General features: G+C 44.2%; 1 protein-coding gene across 10 annotated transcripts in view; it reads right to left on the bottom strand.

The window, feature by feature from the left end:
* Positions 1 to 20,279, bottom strand: part of LOC109398973 (homeobox protein prospero) — a 365,719-nt gene that overhangs the window by 41,060 nt on the left and 304,380 nt on the right. For 7 of the 10 annotated variants that reach the window (XR_009996504.1, XM_062846727.1, XM_029876692.2 and 4 more), the window contains exons 3-4: positions 15,595 to 19,738; positions 14,638 to 14,811 (exon numbers count right to left, since the gene is read on the bottom strand). Coding sequence is in view for 9 of the 10 variants with exons in the window: in XM_062846727.1 (XP_062702711.1) it covers positions 14,638 to 14,811; positions 15,595 to 19,424 (4,004 nt within the window). In the remaining variant the exon portion in view is untranslated. The remainder of the gene's footprint in view (positions 1 to 14,637; positions 14,812 to 15,594; positions 19,739 to 20,279) is intronic. The other 3 variants (XM_029876694.2, XM_029876695.2, XM_029876693.2) reach the window with 3 other exon arrangements.

The following is a 20,279-nucleotide window of genomic DNA, read 5'->3' as shown; positions in this document are numbered from 1 at the left end:
TTGCTTCCTCCACGAATTCAACAAAGACTTTCTGCGGAAATTCAACTAAATACCTTTTTGGAAATTCCTTCGAATTCTTTGCTTCAAATGCTTCAAGAATTCCTTGCCCTTTTATTTCGGGAATTCGTCTAGAATTCCCTTAAGAATGCCTCCAAGCCGAAGTTCTTTCAGCAATTGCTGCAGCAGTTCCTTTAACACTCCCTTCAGAGATTGCTCCAGATATTTTTCTCAAGAATTCCTCGGAACATATTGCAGGAATTTTCCGGGAGTTTTTCTAAAAATATGTCCGAGATACCCTTCAGAAATTCCCCTAGTAGAAATTTTAAATGTTGATCAATTTGCATGATAAACATCTCCCTATTATGGTACTCCAGGAGGAATTGAGGGAGAAACTCCAAAAGAAAATCTCCAAAGGAAAAGTCTAATAAAAGTATCTTTAAGAAGAACGAAAGAAAGAAAGATTTTTACAGAAACTGCTGGAGAAATTCCTGAAGGTGCTCTTCGAGAAATTTCTGAAGGGACTTCTAGAGAAACTCCAGGAAAATCCTGCAGTAAGAATTCATGAAGAAACACCATGAGAAACTCCTGGAGAGATTACTGCAGTAATTCCTGGAGGAATTTCTAAAGCTAATTCCGTGAGAAATTTAAGAAAACTCCTGAAGGGATCGTCGTAGTTTTGAAGCAATTCGTGGAAGAATTGACGCATCGATCGTTGCCGAAGTTTTGCCACTTGACAGCCAATAGCAACTCCTGGAGCGAATACTGAAGGAGTTCCTTCAGAAGCCCCTGAATGAACTTCGGAAAGAAATTCTGCAACAATTCCTAAAGGATTTCCCGAATGAATTTCTGAAGAAATTCCTAAAGAGATTTCTGCAGGAACTTTTCGGAAACATCCTGAAAGAGTTCCTCAACATCTACATTTTAAAACAATCATCACCATCCACTCTTTAATATTCTTACTCGGGCATGCACAGCAATTGCTCTTGCTCTGCGACATTTTTGTATGGAACTGCCGTTACAGCAGCAGCAGTAGCAGCATGAACCAAAATCCTACATACCAGATGACTGTGCACTGTGCTGCAATGCATCCATCGTACGTGCATAGCAATGCGCTTTGTGCTTCACTCTCCTCCGCCCCCTCAACCATCAACCGGGAGTAATTGTGCATACAATTACTAACTGATTAGGCAACGATTATCATGTTTCCACAATTTCACACTTTCGCTTCCGGCAACGCGATAGAGATGGAGCCACTAACACCCCAACTACTTGACGTCCTTTTGTGGAGTCCGTCCGTACTGAGGGGAGATGTAAGTGTACGACGACGACGACGACAGAAACTACGACCGAAGGTGCCAAAGCTTCAAAACAAACACCCGTACCTCTACCTCCCCGTCCGTGGTGCCCCGCAGGTGCCGGCTGCCAAGTGCCACTCGTTTGACACTTTACCGCCCTCTCTTGGCGGTTGGAGTGGTCGTCCATGATGGTGATGGAGGAGCCAACAACTACCCGCACGTCGCGGCGACGGTGACGACGACAGTCAGTCACACACACTTGAGCGGTGGTGCCGGTGCTCGTTCTGCCCTGATGCCTCGCAGCAGCACCGACCGACCGAGACTTGAAACCATCAGAGCTGAAGAGGTGTTAGAAGATGATGCCCGACCAACACCGCACACAGCGTCGTCGTCGTCGAATCCTTCTTCTACGTGGCATCTAGATGGCAGTCCGTGTTTGGAATGTTGCATAGATGCAGGCGCGACACAAGTGCCACTTGGCAGCAAGCGAGACTCACACACACCTGATGGCGAAGGCACGAAATTATGGGTAATTACCGCGATCTTCCGGAGTAGGGGGTAGTGAGCTGAGAGTGCACTACAGCCTAGCTACTTGCCGGTAACTCGAGTTGGTCAGTACAAAAATTGGAGACGTTCAGCAATAGCCGAGACTTGTGGTGACGGACTGCCCAAAGTTTGTTGGAAAAATGCATTAAAATGCAATCTGTGGACATTTTTATAAAACAACATAGTAGCACGGAACGAGCTCACCAATTTATGTGCATCCATCAATTGCTGCATCGCTGACTGGAAGAGAATTGATTTAGACCGTCGTCGATGGGTCTGGAATAGAGCACAACAGCACCACCAAGCGCAGAACTATCATAAAACCATATTTAAGAATTCAGGTTTCAAGATAGGTTTAGAGCTCCTTCAAAACTAATTGGACTTGAAAGTAACGCTATAGGTGTTCCTCGGGAAAAGAAGAATATTAGTTGCTACTGGATAGTTTAACAGTCCTGCTCCGTCGCATCCAAGCAAATCCCAGCCAAAACAACGAAAACAGCGCCAATATGAGCCAGCAGCTGCAACTTGGATTCGTCGAATGATTTTTTTTTGCACTCGTCTCTGCAATCCAAACAACAGAAACGGATCCGAAGAGAAACCAGGGGGGAAAAAGCAAGCACAAACAGTGAAATCTTGAGGAAACAAGCTGCACACGCACGCGCACCTTTCTTCCCGTACCTTCTTGAGAATCACCACATAAAAACCAAGACGACGACGAAGACGTTGAACTCATACCTAAGGCCGGTAGAGGTATTCGACCGATCGAACGTCTTGGAAGAAACCTCAGCCAGCCGATCGGAAGACCCGTGGAAAGGGGGAAAGACGGAAAAGCCAACATCCAGGTAAGTAACTTATGATTCCTTGCCGGCCTCCTTTCCGTTCGCAAGCGAGGTTTTTGCTTTTCTCTCAAATTGTAAGACGATGATGACGATGATGACGGTGACAACCGACCGCAAAAAGGGTGATTTCCCGCCCGAATCGAAAGATGCAAGGGCCGAAGGACCTAGAGTCGCACGAGCAGAAAGAGGTAGATAGGAAGGTAGAAGCGATAATCTCCCAACGGAAGACGTTTATGTCTGTGATGATGCTGTTGGTTTGGGTTTTGCTGGCTGCCGCATCCTTTGCAATGCATCCGCTAATGCCGATTAGCTTGAATTAGGACCAACTAAACGGGTTTGGCTCATTAGCAGCGGGGTGTGCGGTAACGTATTTTGACGTGGATGCACTTTTCTGGAAAGGTGCTTCACGTTGGCGACATGTGATTCAGATGCAGTTGCGATGTAGTATGATGTATTACATACACAAATCAGCAATAACAACACATGAACTTTCAGCAGTTATATGGAACGAGCTCACCCATTTGGATCCATCCTTACGTCGACCGGAGGACATGCAACTGATAGCTATTAGACACCTCGAAAATGTCTACACAATGCCGCGGAAAATGCATCCGAATTTCAGCCGCATTTTGAACCCGAACTCGTAAACTACTCTAGTACGGAAATGCTATATGGGATCGGCAATTTCTTGGATTATTGAACGAAGTAAGGTTCGGTGGGTCACTGGGAATGCATTATAAACTTATTATTGCAAAGAAAGTTTGCATATTTTGTTGTTTATTGATTGTTAAAGATGCTCTCGGTTCGAAGTTTCGAATGTCCAACAATACTTCATTTGAGTTCTTAAGATATTCATTGCTTCTGAACCATGGAAGTCAACGTAGACTTCGAAACACGGTCAATTTGCTGATGTTATGGCATCAAAAGGACCCAGTTTTGAGCCAGGCCTTGACATCCGTGAACTGTAGATGCTCGCAAAAAAAAATGCTTTTTTTTAACAAGAATCACTTTAACATCCAACAGAATGCAGCCAGTCCCTGGACAACATTCCTGAGTATCCGGGAAACTCATATGTCAATGAGAAGGTTTCCCACTATTCCTGACTATTCCTGACAGTACTTGATGACCTAACTGAAGTCATGCATTGACTGTAGATGGACAATTTGCACGCCAAAAAACTTCTGCTTTCTACAGAAACCATTATTACATCAAACAGAGCGGGATTAGTTTCTCGAAAATATATCCGAGCATCTGGGATGGCCTTGTTGACATCAGCTCTTAAAGTTATTGAGCCATTAGTGAATTGCCATTATAGATATTTGCTTGCACTTCTGTTATCTGTGGGTTACATTATGTAGCAATGAGAAGGTATTTCACAACTATTCCTGAAAACATTTGATGACCTAAATACAGTCATACTTTAGCTTTAGGAAAATGTATATAGACGTCGAACTGTATGAAGCCTTTTTATCGACAATAATCCTGAGTATCTGAGATGACTTGGTTAAGCTCGGTCAACTAAGGAATAGGGACCTATTATATAAGAAGATGGCCCTCGGAGTTCCTGGAGAAGCCACTAGATGAGTTCTTGGACAAATCCCTGAAACATTTAAAAGAACTTGGGTGAATTTCCTCCAGGAATCATTGTACTCTCTTGTTTCCAAGCACATATGAGCGAATTTCATAGAGTAATACCCAAGTAGGAACTTTGATAGCCAATTGGTCTTGCAGACGTTATGATAACTCATTATTTTAAGGAAATTGTAATTGTTTCACGATATTTTTATATTATATGAAAGTATCAATTCTAGAAAAGTGCTACATGAAAATTTTCAAGCAATTTTGCCAACTTTAATTAGAAAAATAATCTCCCAAAGTGGAGCGAACCTGGTGTGATGGTTAGAACACAAGACTTTCATACTGAAGACTTGGAATCGAAACCCATTTCAAAAAACTCACAACACCTGATTTTTTTCAGAAGAGATGTAAAGCAGTGAGTACATTGACTAAGCATACAAATCACATTACTACTAATTTTGTTAGCTCTATAAAATAGCTTAAATTCAGCGTAGAGCGTATAGCAGAGCACTACCTTCGTCGGTCTTGGCGTCAGGATTCTCGTTCAAAACAAAAAAAAAAGCTATCTCCACTGTCCTATGATCGATGCCCATGTGACCAATATCGTCCACAAAGCTTCGGAGCATTTGCGACCGTTTGTTGACAATGCCATTCCACTGCATGCCAGATCTCCTAATCGCTTCCACGAGTTCAATTTTGAACAGTAAATTTGAAAAAGTATTAGTCTGCATCAATCTTTGCAAGGTCACAGAGGAGGTGGACACGATCCGAACACTTGGTTCTGATCTATCTTTCGTTGTGCATTTGAGCATAATATTAGTTTCGTCGGAAAACCATGCTCTGATGCTATCTGCCAAAGCAAACTTCTTTTCACTAAATCAGACGCTGCGTTTAAAGCAATGAACAGATTGTGTATATGCTAGTTTTTAGTCCAAAAATATATTTAGGATGATCCGCAGGTTCAGTATCTGATCTGTCGTTGATCGGTTCTTACGAAAGCGAGCCATGTATCCACGGATGAAGGATTTCTCAAGAGATCTCAGTCTGTTAACCGTTATGTGTCCGACAAATTCTTTGCTTTTTTCTACACCGTGCATTTTAAATGGGCGCTGGGTACCCGGGTACCCTGTCGGCCACATAAGGGTTAAACAAAACACGCGACAGTATCATGTACGCCGAATTCACTCTGTTTAATGTCCTTTTTTGTCTGCCCTCATGAAAATCGGCCTGGTATATACCGACGAAGGACTCCTCAATAGATCAAGTCTGATCAACAGGACCAGGACATGCGACAGCATCTTGTACGCTGAATTCACTCTATTTAAGCCCTTTTTGTAGATTGGGCATATGAGACCATCAACAAACCAGCTGTTAGTTAATCCTTCATCTTTCTAATCTGTGTCAGTAAGGAAGTTGGATCTCGTCCATTACAACATGTGTTGTTTTTCAGCTCCTTAAGGGCCTTCTTAACCTCACCCGGTTGCAGTGTTGGTGGTTCCATTGCTTGACTGTTAGCAACTATGTTAATCCTGTTCCTGTTGTTGTTACCATTTAGCAAATGGCAAATTTCCATTCCAGTCATTGCACACGGCTGATACTTGCGCAGTCTTGCACAACGCACCATTGACAGCTCCATTAAACCTCCGCACATCGTTCCGGTCCATGCTCTCCTGCATCTCAGCAATCACAGTCTCTTTATGCTGTTGTTTCGCTTTGAGGTGAATTCGTTTCTCTTCTCCACTTGCCACTTTGAACCACTCTCTGTTAAGGACAGACTTGTTAGAATCCCAAAATGGCCGCCACAATGGCCGACTTGGAGACCTACTCACGATTTCAAGGGCACAAATCTGTTCATAAACGAAACCAGCGCACCTGATCTTCTTATTTTAAGCTTATTACAAGTGAGCAAGAACAGAATAATGAAATTCACTGTTGTTTGAAACTTGCTTCTTGAGATTTGTGCGTCTGAAGTTCTGATGCACTGTTGAAGCGGGATTTCAAGACGTTTGTCCTTAAGAAAAGTTTAGATACATACTACAATTCAATTCCAGCTGGTTTACTTCTCGAAAATATAAGATGAAACAAAAACTTTAAATCTCGTGAGGTCTATGGTATGCATGTCTTAAAAAACTCAACGACTAATCGATCATAGAAAAATAATTTCAAGGATTTCGTTACAACCAAGGACTCCAATAACGAATGCCTTAAGATATTAGCTGGAAAGCTCATAATTTATGTTAGCGGCCGTTCATAAACCACATAGACTTTTTTGGGGGAGGGGAGATCTGGTCAAAGTCTAAGCTCCATACAAATTTTAAAATTTTTATATGGATGAAAGTCTACGAGGGGGGTCTGAGATGGCTAAATTTTGGTTCACTTTGTTTATGAACCGTTCCTTAAAGGAATTGGCCCAGAATTCCGTCATTACATCCAAAGATCGGGTCTGAACTAAATCAGGCCAAACATATCTAAAGGTCCTATCTGCAGAAGGGAGGCTCTCTTTGGTTTCCCTCTCTTTCGTTAATATCTCAGCTGTTTATTTGAATTATGATTGTTTTCTTGCATAGAACGATGGTCAAAACAATCGTCTTTTGATTTGTACTGCAAAAGTTGTTGAAAAGTGTGCCATTACATTGCAAAAATTGAAAGAGGAAGTGAACAAAGAGAGCCACTCAAATACAGATAAATCTATTGAAATGTTTGGCCTAAAATGTTACGCAAGAGAGTATGAGCATGAGCATAAAAGAGCGTAGCTGCTACTCCGTGATAGATTGGAACAATCAACAGATGGAGCCTGTGGTTGCCTTACCATTATCTATGTGAAACATTGAGATTTCCATGCTTTAAAAAGTCAATAACGGCACCGGCCACGTCCTTACGATTATCTTAGAAGGGAAGGTATGTTAGTGAGATACCCGTTGCTACTCAAGACCGAGTATACCTCTGCGTCTCCACAGTTGTCGCAGGAAGGAGTTGTTGTTAGTGGGAAGGAATGGTGGGGAAACATGATCTCATTTCAACCATATTTCACTCAATTCGATCTAGAATTTGATCAACCGCGAAAAATTTCCCATAATCCATCCATCTAGAGAGGAGCTATAAATTAATGGAATATAATATGAACGCCAAGCGATGGCGACGGTGGTGGTGGTGGATCGTTCATCCGCCATCGCAACAAGGGATTACCGCTGAACCGCGCACGGCGACGGCGACTACGCAAAGCTCCCGTGTCGCATCAATTGTCAATTAATTAAACCGGAATGCATATGCCGAGTTATCAATCAAAACAATCTGCCCCGCGCCGCTTCCGTGGAAGCTATTTCTGTGGCTTAGCTACCAACCGGCGACGACGATGACCACGACGACGAGTCTAAATCTGGTCTGTTCGGTGGACGGTTGATCCACGTGTGCTCTGGGGGGGACACACTCGGATGTTAATTATTCACCGATAATTATGAAGGTTTCTCTAATGTGGCGCGAACTCCCGAATGCACACCATGACTGACCATCGCATCGGCAACGACGAGATATAGAGTAAAGTGGGGCAAAAGTTCGAGTGGGGCAAGAGTTTCTTTTGAAGTTTTTGAGCTCAATTCAAATTATTTATTTCGGGTGTCAAGGTTGTTCGAAGCCTTTTTGAAAAAGAGTCTTTCACTCCAAAAATTATGGAAATTGATCAATAATTCGAAAAGTTATGACAAAATGTTGGTTTTTGATCAAAAAATTGTAATATGCGATGGTCCTTCCAACGCATGGAATGGAATTGTATTGAAATCAAATTCGATATTTTATTTTGGGGCGTAACTAGGTATATTTTGAAGATGCTTTAGCATGTATAACTTTTTGCTAAAAAGATTTGGAAATCACATTTTACACATAGTGGGGCAAAAGTTCGAATTGTGGGGCAAGAGTTCGAGTCATGTAGCAACTTTAGGTAAAAACCTAAAATTCTGCAAAATATATATATTATCTCTAAAAATGATGGAATTAGTGAGAAAATTCGATCAAAGTTGAAAAAAAAAATGTTGTTTCATCTGAATTTGGCGGAAAACTACTAATTTTTGGTGTAGTAAATTTAACCCTGATTTGGGTAAAATCCACATCGAACTTTAAAGCGTATTTCAGTTCCAACATCAAATATTAATTGGTTTTCAGTATTTAGATTACCGAAGTGTCGAAATAGTGTGCTACGGTTAGTGGAATTCCACAAACGCTAGATTCGAACTTTTGCCCCAGTGGTGGGGCAAGAGTTAGAATTAGATACACACATACAAAAAGTGTTGTAACTCAAAATTGAAAAGACATTTGGTGTAACTTTGTTCAGCAAATTTGTAGCTCACGGATGGTAGAATCACCACACGGTATTCATTTATTTTTATCTGCTTCGATTTCTTGAAAAAAGTGGAATTTTCAACTAAGGTCGAACTTTTGCCCCACCTTACTCTACAATATACATACATTATCGCGCAAAGAATGGGGACAGCTGGCGGCTGGCTGCCTGGGAGTCCGTCCAGTTGGGGACGACTTAAGCTAATAGCCAATCAACGACGATGGCGCGCTTTGCTCTGTTTGAAATTTTAATCGATTTTTATCCCGGAAGTGTCTGGGATGAGAGGGATCTCGTGGGGATCCTGTTTGAAGGATGTGTCATTGTTGGATGTTTGAAGAAATTTTGGAATGTGCGAAATCTCCAACATAACATTACTTCTCTACAAATTTACACAAACTTGGGAAACTGCTGGTTACCCAAGCTCCCATCACGGAGACTTCGGATAGTAACCACTCTACGACGAATGTCAAGATTGACACGTTCAGCAATACGAGACCATTGCATTGATTGCTGGAGGGTGCCACTCGTGGTCGTCCAGTCGCAGTTGGGTCCCCGTTGTTTAAAATTTAATATGCAGCAGTCCAATCGAAATCAAACACAATTCATCATTGGTCAAACAACAGTCAGTCAGGGCAGTGGTTGGGATATCTATCTCTTCACTGGATACCGATTGGATGATATGGAAGAAACGGATATGCGAGCTCGTGGACACTGTTTGGTCCGATGGTAATAGATCTAGTGCAAATTTACTTAACATTTCGGGGTAAACCCTGGGAAAAATATTCTTGTGGTCGGGTAGGTTAGATTATTGCTTGTGATATTATGAGCCCGTAACAGGTTGGGTTGACAGGTATTGCACTCCCTGGCCCAGTAGTCACGTTTCGATGTATAACTGTATATGATTGTCTCAGTACAACTATAATCATGTAGTTATAGATCCAGCATATCGTCAAGTCCAAGAACCAGTCAGTTCGTACAATTCCCATGGAATTTGAGTTTCCTTGAAGTCTATTTTGCTAAAGAAATGGGAACATTTGCACTCGAAGTCTGAATCCCAAATGTTAAATGCATCCTTCAGTTAGCCTAGGACGAGAGGATGTTGACCGATTCTCGCCAATCATGTCACTCCGGGTGTCGAAATTTAAAATTATCCAGTTCAAACTTGTCAAACTTCGATTTCGAAATGTCATAAGACATTCAGAAGCGTTTCAGAGGGGTCTCCAAGGTTTAGGAGGGCTACAGCGGACTTAAGAACGGGCTTCAGGAATGTTTCTGGCAAGTTTTAAGACATATCGAAGTGTTTCAAGCGGATTCTGAAGAGCTTCCAGGTAAGCTTCAGAGGAGTTTGAGAGGGGTGTTAAGGCGTTTCAAGACGTTTCAAGGGTAAAAGATGAGCTTTCGGGATTTTCAAGGAGTTTCAGGAGATTTGAGGGGGCTTGAAAGTGAGTTTCGGTAGGCTTAATGTGTTTTCAGGAGATTTCAAGAGATTGGAAGTGTTTTCCGGAGGATTCAGGAAACTTTCTTGGAGATGATTGAAAGAGGGATTTCAAGGCGTTTTAAAGCGTTTCAAAACGATCCCGCGGGGTTTCTGAGAGGTTTTTGGGGGATACATGGTGTTTCTGGGAGCTTTCAAGTGAGTTTCGAGACAATTTCAAAGAAGCTTCAAGGCCTTTCAAGAAGATTTCAGGAATGCTTCAGAAAGTTAAAAAGGCGTTGCGGGAGATTTTAGGGAGTTTTAGGAGGGTTGTGATGAAGCTAAGAACCTTAAATATGATGGTTTTGAATTTATGAAAAAAAAAATCGGGAGATTACTGCTTTTGATCACATAATAGTCCCATATGAATAGAAAACCCAGCAAATATGGGACTGATATATGATCATGGGCAGATTACTTCAGGAATTTCATCTGAGGATTTCTCCACGACTGCCTTCTGTAGATTCTCATGGATTCCTTCTTAAGATGTCTTGCGAGAATTTTTGGAAATCAATCCAGACTTTTGACCCATGAATTTCCCCAGAAACTCTTAGAGGATTCTCAGAAAACATTTCTGCAGCATTTTCAAAAGAAACTCTTGGAAGATTGCCTTGAAGGACGATATCCAGAAGTAACTTCTGGAGGATTTCCAGACCTAAGTCTTGGAAGCTTCCAAGTAGGATCTCCTGAAGCATGTCCAGAAGAAACTAATAGGGGATTTTTACGAGGAACTCATGAACAAGTACTTTTAGAGAACAAAAAACTCATCGAAGATTCCAATAAGGAACATCAAATGGAACTTTTGAAGATACCCCAAAAAAGCACATCTGTAGGGTTCCTACAAGAAACTCTTAAAGAATTCCTTGAAAAAATGCTGGAGGTCTTTTAGAAAAAAAAAAAAAAGTTCAAGGAGATTCTCAGACGGAACTTTTAGAGGAAACCTAGTAGAAATTCCTGGAAAGATTTCTAGAAGATGCCAGATGGCATCCAGCAGAAGTAGTAATCCAGAAACAAAGTCTAAACTTTTGAGGGAACTCCTTGACAAACTCAGAAAATTTTTCTGGAAGCATCTCAGAAGAAACTTCTCAGAACTCTCAGAAGGAATTCCCGAAGAAACTTCATAAAAAAATTACAAATATTATTCTGGATTAAACACAGATGGACAATTGAAGAAATTTTAGAAGACACATGGTGGAATTTCCGGGAGGAACTTCGTAAGGTACTTCTTAAGGAATCCCATAAAATGACTCCTTGGAGATTCCCACAAGAAACCTGTTCATAGGCAAAAAATGTGTTGAAAATTTGACAAATTGAGATGAAAAATTGTGAAATAAATCCACGTAGTTCTAGTGGGATTTGAACCCACGTCTCCCCAAAGTGCGTGGTGCGTCAACGAACTTCGCCACAGAACAAGTAAGAATCCAAACAGGATCTCCTGTTGGAATCCCAGGAAGAACTTCTGTGGGAACCCCAGAAGGTGTTACCGGGTAATTCTCAAACTGTATTTTCTGGATGAACTTTGTAAAAAAAATCGGAAGAATTTTCGTCGGACCTCCCAGGGGCACTCAAGCAGGAATTTCAGAAGAAACATCTCAGAAAGAACTCTTAGGGGAATATCAAGAGAATTTCTGAGGTAAAACTCCAAATCAATCCCTTAAGGAATTCCAATTTTTGTTAGAGCTCTTACAGAAAACCCCGTAAAAACACCAAGGGGTACTTCAAAAGAAATTTCCGGAGACACTTTTGGAGGAATTCTTGCTGGAACTTCGAAACAAATATTTTGTCAGCAATGCTGAACAAGTTGAAGATGTCTCCGGATGGTTATTCGACAAGCAAGTTAAATCAGAAATCTGGATAATTATGCTAGAGCTACAAGAGCAGATTGAAGATGTAGCAGATATTATTGGCAAGTCGAGGAATTCAATAAAAAAGTGCTGTTGATTTACCCCGAAGTTTTGTTCTATAAATTTCTCCACAAGGATCCTTCCAGAAACTCCGTCAGGGTCTCTTTCTGAAACTTCTCTAGGAATACCTCTTGGAATGTCTTCCAGGATTTCTAACAAGATTCCTTCCTTATTTTTCACGGGATTTCCTTGGTAATCCGTTTGCAACCGCTCCGGGAGATTCTTTCGGAATCCTAATGACATTTTTCCAAGATTTAAACAGTTTGTTCCGGGGTTCCTCTTTGAGAATCATCTAGGATACCTGAATTCTGACCGGTTTCTCCTGGAGTTTTCACGGGAACCAACTGATTTTTTTGCTTCAGTACTTTTTCCACAGTTTTCCCGGTACGGTTCTCAGAGTCTCGCAGAGGTTTCCCAGGAATTTCTCCTGCGTTTTAATTTTCGTGGGATTTCTACAAGAATTTACCAGTGATCTCCCCTGAGTTTCTCTCAGGATGTTTCTCAGTTGCTGTCGCGCAATTTTTCCTTGAGTTACTCTCGGTATTCTTCCTGAACATTTTTTTTCCAATTCCTCCCATTGTTCTTCTTAGGATTTCTCCAGGAGATCTTCCCGGGGTTTCTCTCAGAGTTTTTCCAAGCATTATTTCTGAGATGTCTACTACAGCTCCTCCAAGCATTTCTTCAGAAGGAATTGAATTTCTTCAAAGAATTTTCATGAGTTTTCTCCTAGAGTTGCTCCCACGATTTCTACAGGAGTTTATCCTGGGATTTTTCTTCCAGGTTCTCGCGAGATTTCATTTGAAGTTTTGACTGAAATTTCTCTCGGAGATACTCCCGAGGCTTCTCTTAGAAGATTCCTACCGGTGTTGCTCATGAGATGTCTCTCAAAGTTTTTCTGGATTTATCCTGGACGTTCTGCCTAGATTTTTGTCCTGGGGTGTCTTCCGGTGTTCCTTTCGGAATTTCTGTAGATGCTATTGCTGATATTCCTCATAGACTTCCTCTCGCAATTTCTTTCCAATTTTTTTTGGGTTTTTTGTTTACAGGTACAGGATTTCTTGCAGTGATCTTCCTGTGATTATATATTAGAGATTTACCCGGTATTGCTTTCACGGTCCTTCTTTGAATCGCCATCAGAAGTTGCCCGAAGATTCAGGGTATTCCTTTTGGGATTTCTTCAATTGTTGCTCCCGGAGTTCTTACAGGGATTTTCTCGGAATGAATACACACTTAGAAAGAGTCACCGACTTCGGTAATAACTTACCCAAAATCTCAACCGTTAAGTTTTGTTTGCCGGAAAAATTCAATAAAGCTGGCCGCATTCACCGAACTTCGTTCGAGTTTTACAGATAATCGATAACATTTTACTGACATTTTGTAATTTTTTACAGAATCCCTGTATAAATCCATTACAAAACGCTCAGTAGTTGAGATTTTGGTAAAAATTACCGAATTCCAGTAGCTGTGTACCTTATTAGATATTCTACGAAACTTCTTGTGAGAAATTCCCGAAGAAATATCGGAAGCAATGCAGATGAAATCGTGCCAGAAACTACTCAGAGACCTATTGGAAAAATCTCAAGAGAAACTTCGGAAGAAATCCTGAGTGGAACTGGAACCTTTTGGAAAAAGATCTGGAAGTAATCCTGGGAGAAGATATTAGGAAAAATCAAATGGGAGGGGGGGGGTGGTATTCTGAAAATATCTAAGAAAAATCCAGGAAAACTATTGGAAAGAAATCTCTGAAATAACTGCTGTAGTAATTTCGCAAAAGTTCCAAGAAAAGCTGTTGGAAAGCCACCTTGGAAAACCAGTAAGAGAATTTCTTGAAGGAACTTTGGCTATATTTTGGAAGGGTCTCTTGAAAGAATCCAGCGAGAAATGCCTTCTGGTGTTTACGAGAAACCTTCTAAAAGAACTCCCGGGAACACATGCGACGACCTCGTGAAAAACGCTAGCAGGAACTCAGATCGAAAACCCATGACTGAAAGGGCGTCTGATGTGAACTAGTTTTTTTTTTTGAAAAATGCTGACATGGCATGTGGCAACACAGCCTAAATAGAACGTCGCATCGTAAACCTCAATGTCTCAGACATTCAGAAATATAGCACATGAATTGCATATCCAGCAAAGCTAGAGTAGCAGATTAAATCAAATGTTTTCAATAACATTATTTTTATTATTGCTTGCAATGCTGCTTAAGTATAGGTGTCAAAGTGTCGTCTATTTACCATGTTCACAAAAGTTGGAGTGGACACCAACCGTCATCAATTTTCTTCAAAATGAAAGCTTATTGACACATATTTCAAGTTGTAAAACAGAATTATTCTGGTAGCTGGAAACATTCTCTAATATAAGCCCAAGTTTTGTCGTACATAGTTCTTGAAGACAGAAACTTGGAAAATTTATAGAATTGGTAGCCACATGCCATTAAATGTATCTACCGCAGGTAGATTTTAGTTTTCGGACAGCCAACACTGTTTTCATAAAATCTACCATAAATGCATATTCGCTGATTAGATAACTACTGTAGAAAATCCGAGCGCTTCGAATAGTTTAATTGTTTGCGTCATCGTCAATTATTTTCGGATTCGTCCACGTCGTAGTTGAAAGTCCCGTCCGAATGCCACGATTCACATACAAAAAAAAAAGATAGTTAAAACGCACTCACCTGAAGTTGGAGAACCACTTGACCAGCTGGGCGGTGTTGTTCTTGTTGAACTTGATGTCCGGGAAGTACATCTTGAGGACGGCCGAGCTCGGGTACCGGACCCAGAAGAACATCAGCTTCGCCTTGCGCAGATGCATCGGGGTCAATGTCGACGAGTACACCGGAGTTAAGGAACTATGTTTTGGAACCGATTTGGAATTTAGACATGTGTAAAATGTTAAATCGAGTATGCGAGGAGGGGGTATTGCGTTACTGATTTGCAACCGACTTCCATCAGGGTACGACGACGGTGGTGACGCGCCGAAAGGATTAGAAACCGTCCGTCAGCACAGTCGTACGGTTTCGAGCGCAGGTATTCCGCGCGCTCCGCTCGTCGTTAGCTAATCTGGAATGTTGCTAAAGCCGATCGGTTTTCCTTCTGAGGAGGAGGGAAACTGTACAAGTACCGGACGGAATTTCAGCGCTCGCCAAGGTCTTCCACCGCGCGCGCCGGAGAAACACCAAACGACCAAACGGTTCGATAAATCTGATTAAAATCCGTCGCAAGGAATGACGGCCGAACGGGCAAAAAAAAAAGGCAATAATGCTTTTAATTTATTTATGTTTAAAATGGATTGATTCGTGTCTCGGTAGAAAGGGGTGAAAATTCAAAGTTCACTTGATAGAAGAAAGTGATAGCTTCGAACACAAGAAGGCCAAGCGGTGCGAGTTCCCACGTAATGATACGCTTTTTTCGCACCTTCTTCGTCGTCGTCGTCGCCAACGACGGCAAAGGAAAACACGATGCGGTAAGATGGTTTGAATAATTTACGAGTTTGTACCGCGGGCGCGCGGTGTGAATCACTTCCGTTGCGTTACCCTTCGTTGAGAAGTCGGATGCAAATAGTAATTAAAAGGGAATTATCTAGCCGTTTTAGCTGTGAAAGAGGTTGTACATGTGTGTAAAAAGTGACTTGCTTTGAAAAGGATATAGTAGGCTCCATGCCGTTGTAGGACAGTTCCGCCGAGTTGCAGTCCGAGTTGCGGTCGTTGACGTCCATGGAGGCCCGGATGTGGCCGTAGTCGGGCGAATTGCCGTGGTGGGCAGCTGCCAACAGCGCCGGGTGCAGCATCGTGGGCGGGTGCGGAAGCGGGGGCGAATCTCGGGGGTCCATCATGCCGTTCATGCCGGGCGGGCTCGAGGACACTTTCATGTGATGGAACTGCGAAGGCTGCGGTCCATGGGGACCACCGTGCGGGGGGCCATGAGGGTTAAAGAAGGGACTGTACGGCGAGAACACTTGGGACTCGTGGAGGGAGGGGTTCGGTATCGCCACGGATGTAGGCAGCGACACCGGCAGCATCGAAGGGGGTGGCGGATGGAACGATCCTCGGGGAGAGGGGCTCTCGGTAGGGGTGCTCGCTTGCACACTCGGTGGTTGGCTGTTGAACTGCTGCTGGTTGTTGTTTTTGCTATTATTGTTGTTGTTGTTATTGTTGTTGCTGTTGTTATTGTTGCCGTTGTTGACACTGTTCAAGCTGCCGTTGCTGCTTGCGGTGTTGCTACCTTGATTGCTATTGTTTTGGTCTAGCTGGATCGGATTTCCGGATGGGATGATTCCGTCCTGGGCGAGGATCCTACTCACGGTTCGTGGCGTGATTCGGGTATCCGTTACCTTGTGGCGCTTCTTCTTAGGCGTCACAACCAGACTCAGGGCTTCGGCTTGCTCTGGGTTTTCCCGAGGTTCGGGCATACAGAAAGGATTCACCTGAGTGTTGCCCAGCGCACTCATCGAGTTGTACAGGGCTGCGGCGGCTACCGAGTTGAGGTTCTGCGGTGGCTTCGGCGTTTGGAACATAGCTGTAGAAGGAGAAGGTCGAACATGAGGTGGCATATTGAGCTGGTTCATGTTGTTCATGGTTTTGGGGTCGTGCGTGGGCGCGTTGTTCACGTGCATCGGCATTCCCATCGGAGGGAACGCCTGGCCGTTCAGTCGGGGCCCATTACCCTGCTGACCGGGGATCATCGGATTGCCAGCGGGAGGCTGGTTTGGGTTGGGTGCACTGTTAAGATTAGTATTAAGCATTGGTCCATTACCTGATTGACTGCTACTGCTGTTGCCGGAGGTGGGTCCGCGTTCTGAAGAAACTTTTGTCCGCGGCGACTTGGAGCGGTCCAGTAGCTGCGAAGCCATCATAAGGTCCTTGTTGAGTTGTTCCGCTGCGGCTGCCGCTGCTTCCGATTGTTTTCCTAGGAACCGTCGCTGGTGGACGAACCTCGTCACGATCGAATCGACCAAATTGGATAACGAGGCAGTGATTTCCGTTTTTAGTACGTCCGCTAGGCCTTCCAGGTCCGAACCGGACATGGGTCCCACCGAACTGACGCTGGATCGCATCATGTTCAGCCGGCTAGTCAGATCCGAGGGAATGGATGAACCCTTCGGGATCTGCGGTAGATGCGGCATCGGTGGCATTTGTGGCGGTGAGATGTGATTTTGCTGGGAGGGAGGTTGGTGTTGCTGCATTTGCTGCTGTTGTTGCTGCTGCAGTTGCATTTGCTGCTGTTGTTGCTGTTGCTGGGATTGGTTTGATTGATGCTGAGGAGATTGCAACTGCGGTTGGGGCGGTTGGTTCTGCTGTTGCTGTTGCATCATTTGCTGTTGGTTGTTGCTATTCCGTTCCTGGTGTTGTTGCTGCTGCTGCTGCATTTGCTGTTGTTGCAGAGCCTGCTGCTGAAGGAGTTGTTGATTGGCCGAGTTTTGCAGATTCCTTTCTTGCTGCTCGGCGACTTCTTTCACCATCCGCGCTTCCTGTTCCATGAACAGTTTCTGGTACATGGCGGCATTACTCATCTGACTGTGCTGGCTCATTCCGTCGTGCGGTAGACCAGCTTGCTGCTGCATATGCTGTAGGAACAGGTGCGTACCGTTGAATCCACCCGGCATGTGCGGATGCGTGGGCAGCTGGCTGTGGATTTTGGCCGACATCATCTTGCTCATCATCTGCAGCATACTGGATGCATCGGCATTCTTACCCATGTCCTTGATAGGGGTCGAAGCTGGGGAGCTCTGGATAAGAGACTTGTCTGGCGAGAGATCCGGGTTGTTGGAATCGTCCTCCATGATATCGCTGGCACTGTCGTCCACCTCCTGGGTGTCGGACTGCTGCTCCATCCGGGAACATAATTGCACATATTTCTGCTGCATTTCGGCGAGCTGTTCCTGCATCGATCGCAGCTGGGACTTAAGTACGTCTTTCTCGACACGCTTCTGGTGGAGATGCGGAGTGACTTCCATATCGTCGTCGTCATCGTCCGGATCTGCGCTGGCCCCCAGCATGAAGTTCTGCAGTGTTAGACCGAGATTTAATCCGGCCGCGGCTGCGGCAGCATACCGCTCAGCGGCGCTATTGTCATGTTGCTGCGGGTGGTACAGCTTACGTTTCTTGCATCCGTTGACCTGTCCCTGCTGGGAACCCAACAGGGCAGGACTGGCACGCATCGACGACACAATGTTTTCCACTCGTGCCCGCTTCAGCGTCATCGATTCCGAATCGTTCTTGCTCGGGGCCGGGCTTGGCGTCCGATCGTCCCGGTCTTTATCCTCCAGACAATCGTCCATATCTAGTTCCTGCTTGGTAATTATCACACCGTTGCTGCCCGAGGCAGGTGACGGCATGGTTTCATCGACCTCATCCGGAAGCGATGCCACCAGCTCGTCAATCACATCACTCTTCTCCTGTTTAGGGTTCACACTAGAACACCGGCCACCGGTTGAACCGGTACCATTTCCACTACCACTCACACCGTTCAATAGCCGCTCGGTATGGGCCAGATCCGAGGCTAGCATATCATCACAATTGCTATTGTTCGAGTCCAGAGAAATTGGCCTAGTCGATTGGTTGATGTTATCACTGTTGTTGGTTTGATTATTGGTCGCACTGTTCTTCTGATTCACCTTGTTGTTATTAGCACCTAGTTCGCTAGAGTCACTAACGTCACCACCGTTCACTGTTTCGCACTTGCTAATGTCGTAGATGTTATTGTTCTTGCTGATCACATTGTTATTATCGGGCGATATCCGGTCGCCGAGGGCCGAACTCTGATTGCTCACTGTTCGCAGTTCGTGATCGAGGGCCATCAGCTCCTTCTTGCCCTGCAGAATGTTGCGCAACATATGATGCGCCAAATCGTTGGGCTGTGGTGTTCTAGAACCACCGTCAAGGTCTATAACACCACTGCTGCTGTTACTATTACTGTTGTTCTGCTGGTTGTTACCGGCTCCACTGTTGTTGGCAGTGTTGCACTGACTGTTGCTACTCCTTCGACCCATCATGACAGACCCTGCGTCCGATGTGGGCGAATTGTTGCTAGCACTGTTGTTATTGTTTGTCGTACTGCTGTTGTTGTTGTTCAGATTCGTCGTACTCTCGAATCCATGCTTGCTCGTTGGGGTATTGCTATTATCCGCTGCGTTGGCTGCCTCAATCGATGATAGCATACTGATACTGTCCGGATCGCTGGCGTCCTGTGCTTGCTTCACTTGTCTTCCCAAGAGCTCGTTGAGCATCTTGTTGGCTGGCCCGTAGCCAAACAGTCCACCGAAATGCTGCTGGCTTTGGCTAAAAATAGCCCCGTATAGACCACCGCTCATGAAGGACGACGGTCTGGAACTAAAGTTCGGTATCGAAGAATAACTATTTCTTGGCTCTCCCGCGTCTACGCGCTGTCTGGCTCGTTTGTTTTTCTTTAGCAACTTATCGACGTACAAACCGAAAGAATCAGTGTCCTCCTCTGATGACATCATAAGTGGCAAACGACGTTATTGGCCCAGAGACCAGCGCACCAAGGTGGGAGAAACTCTCCCCTCCCCACGGTTGTTGTTGCTGTTGCTGTAGTTCTTGTCGTTGTCGTTGCCCTGCTAGATGTTGATTCTTACTATTACTGGTACAACAACGATGGCAATACCAAGAACCACGTCGGCGATTCATACGACGACTTGAACGCGGACGACGGCGACGGCGAAAACGGCGACTGGCGGCGAGTGCCCCTTCTTCCAACAATTCCGAACAGTACCCCTCGCTTAACCCGGCCTTATGTTTCCCCTTCCATCGCATGGACCTGTGAACGAAACAACGAGAGAAAGAGAGAAAAGAAAAACCACCGCACGTGGTAGTGGTGGTGGTGGCGATGAAGACGAGAAGGTTAAAAAAGAACGCTGATATTAGGAGGTGAACGTTGATGGGGGGAGAATAAATCGTGTACAAGGGTGAGTGCAAGCGAGACGTCGATATTAGCGCACTCAAGCAACGTCGTCGTCGTTGTCGTCGCCGGATGGCAATTCGCGTGGTGTTTTGATGTGTGCAACGAGAAAAAAAGTTCTTCGCTTGAAGGCATACGAAGGGGAGGCAGCGAGTATCTTGGTTGGCTTTGTGTGGAGTTTTTTTTCTGCTAGAGTTTGGTATATTTCTTCAAGTTAGTGGTGGTGTTCGGTACAAGAGAATGTTTTTACTTGGGATTGGAGTGAAACTTTGGAAGCGGAATGGCAGGAATGCAAAATTGCCTAGGTAGCCCTAGTTTTGGTTGTTTCGTACCTTGTAGGTTAGTGAGTAGCTGAGTCAAATCCTTGCTGATCGCTGCTCTGGCTGTCGAATAGCTGCTG

Source organism: Aedes albopictus, chromosome 1 (genome assembly GCF_035046485.1).
Source record: "Aedes albopictus strain Foshan chromosome 1, AalbF5, whole genome shotgun sequence".
Classification (NCBI taxonomy): Eukaryota; Metazoa; Arthropoda; class Insecta; order Diptera; family Culicidae; genus Aedes; species Aedes albopictus.
This window is presented reverse-complemented; position numbering and strand designations above follow the sequence as displayed.